General features: G+C 36.2%; 1 protein-coding gene across 1 annotated transcript in view; it reads left to right on the forward strand.

Moving 5' to 3' along the window:
• SLC2A13 (solute carrier family 2 member 13) overlaps positions 1-14566 on the forward strand; it is a 515613-nt gene that overhangs the window by 400145 nt on the left and 100902 nt on the right. Inside the window, exon 7 of the mRNA XM_027967447.2 lies at positions 677-802. Within this exon, the coding sequence (XP_027823248.2) occupies positions 677-802 (126 nt within the window). The remainder of the gene's footprint in view (positions 1-676; positions 803-14566) is intronic.

The raw sequence follows: 14566 nt of genomic DNA on the forward strand, positions 1-14566 counted from the left end.
ACCAACCTTTATTCTTTTCTCTTTTTCAGAAAAATTTATGCAGTTTTTAAAGGTTACAACTTCTTTTAATTAAGCATACAACATAGTTGATTTTCAATATATATTTATTAAAAGTACAAGTATCTCCCAGGATGTTAACTCTGACCATTCTTACAGTGGTGGCATTTTTAACTTTTTGCTCTAGATGTAATTTTTTTTCATTCTTTGAATTTTCTATTTCATGGTTTATATTAGGAAAAAATTCCATTTTTAAAAAGATATGGTACATGATGGGAACATTTAAGAGAAGTAAAGACTTTGGTACAGTTTGGAACCAGGTAGCTGGTTCAAAATGGACCAGTCCGTGCTCTGGTAACAAATCTCAGTGGCTTAGGAAAACAAAAGTATATTTGCTGCTGGCAGACTGGAGTTCTTCTACATACAATATTGCACATCCAGTCCACCTCCATTTCACAGTCGTTTCCAAAGTTGCTGCATCCAGAATAGGGAGAGATGGAAGAAATCAGCCAGTTCTCACCTGCCTTATCACAAGTTATTTGCCAGAGCCAAAGCGAGTCACATGGCCCCAAGCTTACTGCAGAGTAGCGTGGAAAATGCAGGAGAGCACATAGAATACAGTGTGTGCTGAGCATCAGTTGTCTCTGTTAACATGACTACAACTCGTTTCATTTTACAGTTACTGTAACGAATGTATGTTGGATCCAGACTGCGGTTTCTGTTATCAGATGAATAAATCAACCGTCATTGACTCTTCCTGTGTTCCAGTTAATAAAGCATCCACAAATGAGGCAGCCTGGGGCAGGTATGTTGCTCATTATGTACCATAAGAATATACAATAAAATTTCAGCTTGAGACTTATTTTTAAACTTACAGAATGACTGCACTTATACACTCTGCTTCTTTTAAATTGGTCTTCTTTAAAAGAATCTTTGTTCTTTATAACTACAGTACTTTGCAATATATTCTGGTGAGAGTGGGTAGAAATGTTGCAACTGTGTGCTTCACAAACTTAGCATATAAACTCAAGCCTAGACTTCAGGAGATCCAAATTCCAGACCCAACTCTGTTCTAATAAGCTACAGGAGTCTGGACCTTGAGACAAGTATTGCTAAGTATTGCCACGGGAGTTTCTCCCACTGGGTATTTTTTTAATTATACCAATAATTTCCAAACTCCCAAACTTAAGTGAAAGACAGAAAATTGTGAAGTCACAATGAATTACTATCTTATTGTACGTTTCTGGAAGTCAGAGAAATTAAACAAAATAAGAATAAAGTTGGTAATTATGGGCATGTATGCGAAACTGTGAATCTTTCTCTTTTTGACAGATCCCATTGGTTTAGAGTAGGCACATAAATGAAACATTTGTGTAGAACAAATATCCCATACTTATGAGGTAACATTCATATTCATGGATACAGAAACATGTAAATATTATTTGACATGGCTTTTGTGTTTTAAATTCTCAAAAAAAGATTACCAAAAAAAGATTTTCAAAAAACGGTTAGCATGCTCTCATGCTGTCTGCCTCCTAATACTGGGGAAGGCAATGAAATCTGTAATAAAGTGCTTGTATCTCCTAGGAGCCAGAAAATATAATATGTCATTATTAATAATTATGCTGTTGTCATTAGTTATTTTATTATGGAATTATTCCAAAGTAGTAGTAGTAAATTATATGATATTGAGTGAAAATCCAGATCACATTTTAAATATACTGATTAAAAAGAAACTTGAAAGAGCTTCTTTTAAAAACACCTAGTATATGCTTTTCATTAGTCAAGCTTTATTAGGAAGTTAATTGATTAATTATTTCTGAATGTAATACTTTACAGTTTTAATCCTTTTGATTTTTTTCAATAGAAGAAGCCTGAAAGTTTCTAGTCAAGAATTATGAACAATGTGAAATCTGTGTATGTAGTTTCCTGTACTTCATAGAATTAATTTAAAAACTTATGGAGACACTAAAATTATATTTATCTTTTTCACAAGGTTTATAGGTCGGTGGTCTCAAAATAAGAGTTTTACTCTTTTTGCAACTAACAAACTTTACAACTTTTTAACAGAAATGTGTATTGCTTCTTTTATTTACACCTATTTTAGATTTTATTTATATTTTTGTACCATTATTCCTGGACTACACCCACTACTAGAGAAAAGTGAAAATGGATAATACCCAAGTAGGAAAAATACAAAGAACTAAACATATATACAAGAAACTTTTATGCTTGTGGAATATTATTAATGGAATAATAACCTAAAAATCTTTACGGGCCACCTCAGAAAGAAAACAGATTTTCTCACTCTTCTCTGTGCTGAGCAGCAATCTTCCTCTTAGCTTGGTCACCATACTGGGTTGCCTCAATCTATCCTACAAAGAAAACAAAAAATGCAGGATGTGTTTACCATGAAAAATTCCTACAACAGATTCTCCAATTGTAGATAAAATAGCAGTCATTATATTTTTGTTTATTTTGTTGATAGGTTTTATGCAATTACCTAGAATGGGATATTCAGGGGAAAATCTACCTTTACCTTGGATTCCTATTTGAGCTATGGTATTTATAGATGTTTTAGGGTCAAGTATTGAGGCACTTCAATGACATAATCACAGATCTCTGTTGTTCAGTTGCCAAGTCATGTCTGATGCTTGCGACCCCATGGACTGCAGCACGCCAGGCTTCCCTGTCCTTCACTATCTTTCAGAGTTTGCTCAGACTCATGTCCATTGTGTCGATGGTGCCATCAAACCATCTCATCCTCTGCTGCCCCCTTCTCCTGTTGTCTTTAATCTTTCCCAGCATCGGGGTTTTTCCAGTGAGTCGGCTCTTCACATCAGGTGGCCAAAGTATTGGAATTCTTAGTTCTTCACGTACTTCAAGACTTCACATACTTCAAGACTAGCTTGAAGGATTTTGAGCATTACCTTGCTAGCACGTGAAATGAGCACAACTTCACAGTAATTTGAACATTCTTTGGCATTGCCCTTCTTGGGGGATGGAATGAAAACTGGCCTTTTCCAGTCCTATGGCCACTGCTGAGTTTTCCAAATTTGCTGGCATACTGAGTGTACCACTTTAATGGCATCATTTTTTATGATTTGAAATAGCTCAGTTGGAATCCCATCACCTCCACTAGCTTTGTTTGTAGTAATCCTTATAAGGCCCACTTGACTTCACACTCCAGGTTGTCTGGCTAAGTGAATAAGCAAACCATCATGGTTATCCGAGTCATTAAGACCTTTTTTGAATAGTTCTTTTGTGTATTCTTGCCACCTCTTCTTAATCCTTTCTGCTTCTGTTAGATCCTTGCCTTTTCTGTCCTTTATTGTACCCATACTTGCAAGAAATATTCCCTTGTTATCTTCAATTTTTTTGAAGAGATCTGTTTTCTTTCCCATTCTGTTGTTTTCCTCTATTTCTTTGCATTGTTCACATAAGAAATCTTCTTGCATATTTTTTTCTTGGGGATGGTTTTGATCACTGCCTTCTGTACAATGTTACAAACCTCCATCCATAGTTTTTCTGTTTTTTTTTCATAGTTTTTCTGGTAGGCATTCTGTCTATCAGATCTAATCCCTGGAATCTATTCATCATCTCCACTGTATAATCATAAGGGATTTGATTTAGGTCATACCTGAATTGCCTAATGGTTTTCCCTACTTTCTTCAGTTTAAGCCTGAATTTTGCAATAAGGAGCTGATCATCTGAGCCACAGTCAGCTCCAGGTCTTGTTTTTGCTGTCTATATAGAGCTTCTCCATCTTCAGCTGCAAAGAATCTCTAGTTGTAACTATTTCCTAAAAAACACCAGATAGAAGGGTAATACCATTCGTGATGAAGAGTATGCTGATTTTTATCTCAACATAATGAAAAGCATTTGTCCATATAATTAACTACAATTAATTTGAAATAAAACTTTGTCAATCAGTATGCTTTTCTATGTAAACGTATGTGCTCAGTTGCTTCAGTCTTGTCCAAGTCTTTGCCACCCTGTGAACTGTATGTAGCCTGACAGGTTCCTCTTTGCATGAGATTCTCTAAGCAAGAATACTGGCATGAGTTGCCAGGCCCTCCTCTAGGGGTCTTCCCAACTCAAGGATTGAACCCACATCTCCTGCATCTCCTCATTGCAGATGGATTCTTTACCACTGAGCCACCGAGAAAGCCTTTTATATTTTAATCAAAAAGTTTTTTGTTTATCCTTGTTCTCCAAAAAATATATACAAATGACAAAGCTCATGAAAAACTGTTCAGCAGCACTAATTATTAGGGAAATGCAAGTCAAAACTACAATGAAGTATTATCTCAGATGCCTTAGGATAAAAAACAAATAACAAAGAAAATAAAACAATAACTGTTGTGGAAGATGTGGAAAAATTGGAAACTATATGCACTGTAGATAGGAATATAAAATGGTGCAACCACTATGGAAAACAGTGTGGCAGTTTTTACATAATTTCAAGATAAAATTATATGTCATCTAATAATTCCACTTTGGGTATACATCCAAAAGCATTGAAAATAAGATCTTGAAGTTTTATTTGAATACCGTATTTACAGCAGCATTGTTCACAATAGCCAGAAGTTGGAAGCGACTCAAATGCTACTTGACGGACAGATGGATAAGCAAACTGTATATACATACAATTATACATATTTAAAGAAAAGAAATTCTGGCTACTACAACATGAATGAGCCTTGAATACAAGATGATGAGTGAAATGAGCAAATACCAAATGAATCCATTAACATGAGGGACCTAGAGTACTCAGCTTTATAGAGGAAGAGTGAAGAATAGTAGTTGCCACAAGCAGAGGGAAGAAGGAAATAGGGAGTTGTTGTTTAATGGTTATGGGGTTTCAGTTTTGGAAAATGGAATGAGTTTTGGAGATTGCTTACTCCATATAAGGTGAATATACTTACTGCTGAACTATACAATTTAAAATGATTAAAAATTTAAATGGTTAATTAAGATATTAAATTTTGTATATTGTGTATTTTACAATTAAAAATTTTTAAAAAGGAAAACCCATGTTAAAATCATTTAACATACTTCTAGAAAATTCAGTACACTGAACTAATAGAAAATCTTTCCTCTTGCCCATCATCATCTGCATCTCCCACACGCACCCCACACCGAGGCAAATATAGGTTTAACTCACAGCTGAACTTGAGAGAAATGCCCAAATGCTACCAGTGAGAGTGAGAGCAGCAAAAGCCCATGTGGAAACCCAACAGCATACAAGAATATCAGAACGGAAGGCAGTCTAAAAGGTGAGAGGCTAGTGATTTAGGTACTAAGAAGACAAAACTCCAAGTCTTGCCTCTAGAACTATGATGGGCCACCTAGGCTCCGAAACAGAGACAAGAAAATCTGTTGGACTGTGCTGGGCAAAACTCTCTGTGACCCACTTGGGACCTTGAGTTGAAACAGTGTCACACATGAGAAAGCAAAACCAGAAGCCTTTACTGTAGGGAAATGTGGCTTCTAATTTCATACTGCCCTTGTGAAGGGGAACCATCAGTTGAGAAACATGAATAGTAAAAATCAAAATGTGGATCCCAAATTGGAGACATCCATAAAGCTAACTTAGCAAGCATGCAGTTGTCAGAACCCAGGACATATGAGACTTCCACCGAAAGCAAATATGAGATAGCCATAAAAAATTTTAAACTATATCAGTTTATGAAAAAGCTACCATGTGTGACAGACAGAAGAATGAACACAGAAAGAACCTTACATTACCAAAAAAAAATTTTAAAGACTTTAAAATAATATGTTTAAAAGAAAAAAAAAGGATATAGTATAATTCTTTCAATTATACTGAAAGTTGCACACTTATAATTTGCACAGTGTATATGTATTTGTGTATGTATGTGTCTATAGGAGAAGGGAATGGCAACGCACTCCAGTACTCTTGCCTGGAAAATCCCATGGACGGAGGAGCCTGGTAGGCTGCAGTCCATGAGGTTGCTCAGAGTCAGATACAACTGAATGACTTCAGTTTTACTTTTCACTTTCATGCATTGGAGAGGAAATGGCAACCCACTCCAGTATTCTTGCCTGGAGAATCCCATGGACAGAGGAGCCTGACAGGCTACAGTCCATGGGATTGCAAGAGTCGGACACAACTTAGTGACTAAACCACCTAAACCACAACCAACAGATAAGTACATTAGAGTACTTTCTACTGATTTGTCTATGTCTATTCATCCATCTCTTTTTCTCCTGGCTTTCTATACACAAAATTATAAATAATCTATTCTGGAACTTCAAACATCCTGACTCTTTAAAAGTATTGCTAATTAGGGATGCTTTCTTAATGTGCTGATTCAGTGTTTGTTTCCTATAATATAACATTTTCGCTCTATAATTAAATACATCAAAATAGCTACATAGATCCTTATTTGGCAGTTCATTGTTCTAACTTGTGCTGATTCCTGGTTTATTGTATTCATTCAGCAGATATTTTTCTCAAAGCTGCACTCTGATGCAACACCCAGCCTGTTTTCCCAGCCACCCACCTCTCTTCCATATAGAATTCTAGTCAGTCAAAACCCTCTGCTATCACCCTAATATCCATTATGATTTCCCATCTCTGCCTTTCCTCATTCTGTGCGTTCTGCCTAGGATTTATCCTCCTCTCTCTTTTGAATCTCTGCCTCTGACTTCTATGGATTATTTTTTGCCCAGATCAGATATCACCTTTTTCCCTTGAAGTCTCTTTGATTAGCCCCTGAGAACAATGCTTATTATATCCCCTGTTTTCCTCTAGCACTTAACTGTCTAACATATGATAATTATATTGTATTATATGATAGTGATTTGAGTTTGGATGTATCTTTTCTCTTAGATTATAAATTACAGTGTTCATATCCTGCACTATTTTAAATCCCTCAGTGCCTTACCAGACAATTCAGTCAATAATTATTTTATAAAAAATGGAAAAGGCTGCCATCACCAGAAATTATATAAGGGTTTGAAAATACCAAAGTTCCAAATGAGAGGATACAGCTTTCCCATCATTTTATTTTAGTGATATCGTCTACATTCTTATTTATTTCCAAGAAAGGAAACCTCTAAAGGAAAAATGGGAGTTACATGGTTTTAATAAACAATGTTAAATGTTTACCTGGTACTCATGAAAACACTCAGAAAGTTGTAAAAAATAAAAATCATGTACTCCTGATATGCATACTATGCATTACTTGTAGTCATACTACATGAAAAAATACCTTTTTTTGAACTGGAGGGTAATTGCTTGACAGTGTTGTGTTTCTGCCATGCAGCAGCACGAATCAGCTGTACATAATCAGCCATACATATATCCCCTCCATCTTCTGCCTTCCTCCCACCTGCACAACTCACTCTCTAAGTCATCACAGAGCACCAGACTGAACTCTCTGCATTATCTAGCAACTTCCCATAAGCTATTTTACACATGGTAAAGTATGTATTTGATAATTATTGGAAAAAATATTTAGCACATTTCCTTGAAACATTCATTGGTATACTAGGGAAGCAATATTTCTGTGCTGACAGTATATAATATTATACAAGTAGACCAAATAGCAAAAGGAAGTTTCCCCTTTATCACATTTTGTGTTTTAATCTGTAAAGACATTTATCAGTTTTGCCTTCAGAAACAGGAATTTATTTTATCATTAACAAAATAAGTTGTAGTTTAGTCGCTAAGTCATGTCCAACTCTTTGTGACCCCATGGACACACCAGGCTCTCCTATCCTCCACTATCTCCTGGAGTTCACCCAAATTCATGTCCATTAAGTCAGTGATGTTATCTGACCAACTTCTGCCTCCTTCTCATTTTGCCTCCAGTCTTTCCTAGCCTCAGGGTCTCTTCCAATGAGTTGGCTCTTTGCATCAGTTGGCCAGAGTTTTGGAACTTCACCTTCAGCATCAGTCCTTCCATTGAATATTCAGGGTTGATTTCTTTTGTATTGACTGGTTTGATCTCCTTGCTGTCCAAGGGACTCTCAAGAGTCTTCTCCAGCACCACAGTTCGAAGGCATCAATTCTTTTTCACTCAACCTTCTTTATGGTCCAGCTCTCACAATCATACATGACTAATAGAAAAGTCATAGCTTTGGCTATTCATACTTTTAAGAGCAAAGTGATATCTCTGCTTTTTAATATGGTGTCTAGGTGTATCATAGTTTTCCTTCCAAGGAACAAGTATCTTTTAATTTCATGGCTGCAGGCACTGTCTGCAGTGATTTTTGGAACCCCAAAAACGAAAATCTGTCACTGCTTCTGCTTTTTTCCCTTCTGTTTGCCATAAAGTGATGGGAATGGATACCCTGATCTTAGTTTTTTAATATTGTTTCAAGCCATTCTTTTCATTCTTCTCTTTTACCCTCATCAAGAGGCTCTTCAGTTCCTCTTCACTTTCTGCCATTAGAGTGATATCCCCTGCATTTCTGACATTGTTGATATTTCTAGATTCCACCTTGTGATTCATCCAACCTGGCTGCAAAGAAGTTAAACAAGTAGGGTGACAATATGCAGCTTTGATGTATTCCTTTCCCAATTTGGAGCCAGTCCATTGTTCCATGTCCAATACTAACTGTTGCTTCTTGACCCAATACAGGTTTCTCAGGAAACAAGTAAGGTGGTCTGGTACTCCCATCTCTTAAAGAGTGTTCCACAATTTGTTGTGATCCACACAGTCAAAGACTTCTGTGTAGTCAATGAAGCAGGAGTAGATGTTTTCCTGGAATTCTCTTTATCTATCTGATCCAACAGATGTTGGCAATTTGATCTCTCTCTCTGTCTTTTCTAAACTCAACTATACATCTGGAAGTTCTCGGTTCACATACTGCTAAAGCCTAGCTTGAAGGATTTTGAGCTTTACCAAACTGGCATCTGAAATGAGTGCAATTGTGTGGTAGTTTGAACATTTTTTGGCATTGCCCTTTTTTGGGATTGGAATGAAAACTGACTTTTCTAGTCCTATGGCCATGGCTGAGTTTTCCAAATATGCTGGCATATTGAATGCAGCACTTTTAACAGCTACATATTTTAGGATTTTAAATAGCTCAGCTGGAATGCCACCGTTTTCAATACCTTTGTTCACAGCAATGCTTCCCAAGGCCCACTTGATTTCACACTTCAGAATGTCCAGTCTAGGTAAGGGACCACATCATCGTGGTTATCTGGGTCATTAAAATCTTTCTGAATAGTCTTCTGTATATTCTTGCCACTTCTTAATTCTTCTGCTTCTGTTAGATCCTTACTCTTTTTGTCCTTTATAGGAAAAAACAATAGAATGGGAAGGACTAGAGATCTCTTCAAGAAAATCGGAGATATCAGGGGAATATTTCCTGCAAGGATGGGCTCAATAAAGGATAGAAACAAGCTATATCAGTATCTTATGTACAAGATTGATATTTGTATTAGTTATTCATATTTAAAAGGATTTAAAATGTTCACGCTGTGCTCCTAAACTAATGACAATATAGTTTAATATTAATCTTTCCTAGTATGTATTTTGTATCAAGAGAAGTAACAAAGAATCTAATATAGACTTCTTTAGTCAATTTTGGTTTTTATCATTTTTAATTTTTTTATTGATTTATGATCTTTGGGGTGTAGAGCAAAGTGATTATATATGTGTATATATATATATATATATATATATACACATATATTATATGTTTTTCAGATTCCATATTATCCATTTTTAGCCATAGTTATATGCATATCTTATATGGACAATATGACAAAGGGACTATCTAGTCAATATTTTCAGCTTCGACATAGGACAATCTTGTTGTTTATCTATTTTACAGTCATAGTAGATCTGTACTCTGTTATCAGATTGTCATAAGCGGTCCAACTCCCTTTCCGCCTTTGGTAGCTTAGTTTCTAGTTTCCAGTACATATGCATCCATCCTGGATGAGCTTGTCTGTTAGCATAAAGCATCTTTATGATCTTGTACCAAGAGTATAGTTTTTCTTCTAGCAGGAGTAAGATTCTGTCCCACTTGTATTCTATACCAAAGTATAGCTGATTAACAATTTGATATTTTCAGGTGAACAGCAAAGGGACTCAGCCATATATGTACATGTATCCATTGTCCCCCAAACTCTCCTATCGAACTCTGCCACATTGAGCAGAGTTCCATATGCCATACAGTAGGTCATTTTGGTTATCTATTTTAAATATAATAGTGTGAACATGTCCATCCCAAACTCCCTTACTATCTCTTCTCTCCATCATTCTCGCAGCAACTATAAGTTCATTCTCTAAGTCTGTGAGTCTGTTTCTGTTTTGTAAATAAGTTCATTTTTATCACTTTTTAAGATTTCACGTAAAAGTGATATTGTATGATACTTGTCTTTGTCTGACATAGTTCACTTAGTATGGTGGTCTCTGTGGCCGCTCATATTGCTGCAAATGGAATTATTTCATTCTTTTTTCATGGCTGAGTAGCGTTCCATTGTGTATATACACTATATCTTCTTTATCCATTCATCTGTTAGTGGCCATTTAGGTTGCTTCCAGTATTGGCTATTGTGACTCGTGCTGCTATGAACGTTGAGTTGCACTTATCTTCTTGAATTTGCATTTTCTGCAGATATATGCCTAGGAGTGGGAGTATTGTATTATATGGTAACTCTATTTTTAGTTTTTTAAACAACCTCCATGCTGTTCTCCATTATGTTTGTACCAATTTGTATTCCCACCAACAGGAAGGTTACGTTTTCTCTACACCCTCACCAACATTTATTATTTGTAGATTTTTAATTATGGCTATTCTAACTAATGTGAGGTGATACGTCATTGTGGTTTGGTTTGCATTTCTCAAATAATTAGAAATCTTGAGCATATTTTCATGTGCCTGTTACCCATCTGTATGTCTTTGCAGAAATGTCTGTTTAAGTCTTCTGGTCATTTTTTGTTTGGGTTGCTTGTTTTTGTGTTATGTAGCCATGTGAGCTATTTGTATATTTTTTAAATTGATCCTTCATCAGTTGCTCCATTTGCAAATATTTTCTCCCACTACATAGATTATCTCTTTGTTTTATTTGTGGTTTCCTTTACTGTGCAAAAGCTCTTAGGTTTAATTAGATCCCATTTTTTAATTTTTCTTAATTGTTTTTCCTTTACTCTAGGAGACAGAGCCAAAGAAAATATTCCTGCAATTTATGTCAAACAGTGTCCTGCGTCTGTTTTCCTCTAGGATTTTAAAAGTCTCTGGTCTTACATTTAGGTCTTTAATCTATTTTGAGTTTATTTTGGTGTACAGTATTAGAGAATGTTCTAATTTCATTCTTTAAATGTAGCTGTCCATTTTTCCCAGCACCACTTATTGAAGAGACTTTCTTTCCTCCAACGTGTATTCTTGCCTCATTTGTTAGACATTAATTGACCTTAAGTGCATGGATTTATATCTGTGCTTTCTATACTGTTCCATTGATCTTTGTGTCTGTTTTTGTGCCAGTGCCATGCTATTTTGAGGACTGTAGCTTTGTAGTATAGTCTGAAGTCAGAGAGCTTGATTCATCCAGCCCCATTCTTCTTTCTTAAGATTGCTTTAACTTTGATATCTTTTGTGTTTCCATACAAATTAAAAATTTTTTTTCTCCTTTTCTGTGAAAAATGCCATTGATAATTTAATTTGGATTGCAGTGGATCTCTAGATTGCCTTGGGCAGTATGGCCATTTTAACAATATTTATTCATCCAATCCAAGAATAGAAATATGCCTACTCGGTCGCTCCAGTCATGTCTGACTCTTTACAACCCTGTGGACTGCAGCCCACCAGGCTCCCTGTCCACAGGATTCTTCAGGCAAGAATACTGGAGTGGCTTGCCATGCTATCCTCCAGGGGATCTTCCCAACCCAGGGATTGAATGCAAATCTCCTGTATCTCCTGCATTGACAGGAGGATTCTTTACCCACTGGGCTACCTGGGAAGCCCCAGAAATATGTATAGAAATATACATATAGAAATACATAGTATATAGAAATGTGCCATATTGTATATTAATTTTGTCCCCTAAAACTTTATCTAATTCATTGATGAGCTCTGGTAGTTTTCTGCTGCCACCTTTAGAATTTTCTGTGTATAATATGTATAATATCATGTATAATCTATCTATAATATCATGTCATCTGCAGATAGTGACAGTTTTACGTTTCAATTTGAATTCCTTTTATTTACTCTTTTCTTCTCTGATTGCTGTGCCTAAGAGTTCTAAAACTATGTGAGAGTTGACATCTTTGTCTTGTTCCTGTCCTTAGAGTAAATGCTTTCACCTCTTCACCACTGACTGTGATATTAACTGTGGGTTTATCATACATGGCCTTTTTTATGTTGAGATATATTCCCTATATTTTATGCCCAATTCCTAGAGATTTTTTGCCATCAAGGGATGTTGAATTTTATGAAAATCTTTTTCTGCATATAGTAAAATGATCATATGGTTTGTGGTATATCACATTGACTGATTTGTGGATATTGCAAAGTACTTTAATCCTCGGGATAAATCCCACTTGATCATGGTATATGATCCTCTTAATATGTTGCTACCTTAGGGCTTCCCTGGTGGCTCAGCTGGTAAAGAATCTGCTTGCAATGCAGGAGACCTAAGTTCAATTCCTGGGTCAGGGAGATCTACTAGAGAAGGGATAAGTTACCCACTCCAGTATTCTTGAGCTTCCCTTGTGGCTCAGCTGGTAAAGAATCCTCCTGCAAGAAGGGGGGCCTGGGTTCCATTCCTGGGTTGGGAAGATCCCCTGGAGAAGGGAATGGCTACCTGCACCAGCATTCTGGCCTGAAGAATTCCATGTACTATATATTCCATGGGGTTGCAAAGAGTCAGATACAACTGAGTGCCTTTCACTTTCATGTTAGGTTTGTTAGCATTTTGTTGAGGATTTTTACATCTAGGTTCATATGTGATATTGGTCTATAATTTTTGTGTGTGTGTGATATCTTTGTCTGGTTTTGTTATCAGAATGATGACAGCCTCACAGTTTTCCTCTTTAAGCTACATTTTTAAAATGCTTTTGCTTGAATAATAGTCATTATGCTAGATTAATCCCTTTCAGAGCTGTAGCTGTATGCTATATGTTCTAAGTTTTATCTATCCATAAATAATTTTAGAGATTGTATGCCTCTTGGTTTTTCTCATGTCCGGAAGCTAAGACTCTCCTGGTTTTGGTGACTATATTACAGATTCTGATGCTGTTTATGTTGCAAAGTGTGCAAATCAGAAAAGAACAGACATTTGTGAATAACTTATCTCCCTCCTCGATGTTAGTCTGTCCAATTTCTTGGTTGACATTTAATTATAATAAACACAATTTAACAGTTTTATATAAGAAAGTAGTAATGTTCATAATGTTTTGACTATTCTTCATTTGAGGCCAAAACTTTCCATTTCTAGCCAGTTCCTTTACCTTCATCATTTTTAGAAATTATTCTTCAGTTTGTATCGTTTGAAAAGTAGTCAGTGAGTTTTTTTCTCACTGAAGAAAACTGTAGGACTTTTTATATGAGGATAAGTGTAGAGACATGAATTGCATGAGCTTTGATCACAGTTTCAGAGAGCCTTATTTAGATTTGACTTTTGTAGATGTATTTTCATAGATATATAAATAATATTGGTAATGACAGTGATGCTGGGAAAGATTAAAGGCAGGAAGAGAAGGGGACAACAAAGGATGATTGGTTGGATGGCATCACTGACTCAACGGACAAGAGTTTGAACAAACTCCAGGAGATGGTGAAGGACAGGGAAGCCTGGCATGCTGCAGTCCAGGAGGTCACAAAAAGTCAGACACAACTGATCGACTAAAAAGAACGATTTTAGGCAAATGATTTTATGTAATACTTAGATAGGGCATGATATTATGTCATATATAGAGATAGAATTCTCCTTAAAATATATTAAGAAGAAAATCAGTTAGCATTATTTTTTAATATTTATCTATTTATTTGGCTGTAGCAGCTTTAGTCATGTCACAGAACCTTCGCTCTTCATTGCAGCATGCAAAATCTTTAGTTGTGGCATGCAAACACTTAGTTATGACAGGGATCTAGTTCCCTGATCAGGGATCAAACCCAGGCCCCTGCGTTGGGAGCACAGACTCTGGACCACGAGGGAAGTTCCAGTTGACGTAATTTACCATGCCATGATTTTAACACTTGGAAGGAAACATTATCTAACTGGAAATTAATATCATTGTCTTTTTTATTTCATTTTCACTTTAACTATCTTCTGTTCATGACAAGTGTGTTTGAATGTATTATTGTTCAAAATATATGCTGTACTGTCTCGGGAAGGATTAGATGTCCATGGCGCATTCAGTCTTATCCACATGACTTGCTCTGGCCAAGGAAATGGAAGTGGAACCAATCTGTGTCACTTCTAAACTAAAATTTTAAGAGAAAGGATTGGCCATATCTTTTCCCTCTGCAGTAAAGTTGGCAGTGTCCCAGAATAGAAGGTGTTCCATTAGCTTTGGTCCCAGAGTAGAGAAAAGGTGGAGTAGAATCACAGCTGACCTCAGATGGACCAGTAGCATGAGCA

This window comes from Ovis aries, chromosome 3 (assembly GCF_016772045.2).
Source record: "Ovis aries strain OAR_USU_Benz2616 breed Rambouillet chromosome 3, ARS-UI_Ramb_v3.0, whole genome shotgun sequence".
Lineage (NCBI taxonomy): Eukaryota > Metazoa > Chordata > Mammalia > Artiodactyla > Bovidae > Ovis > Ovis aries.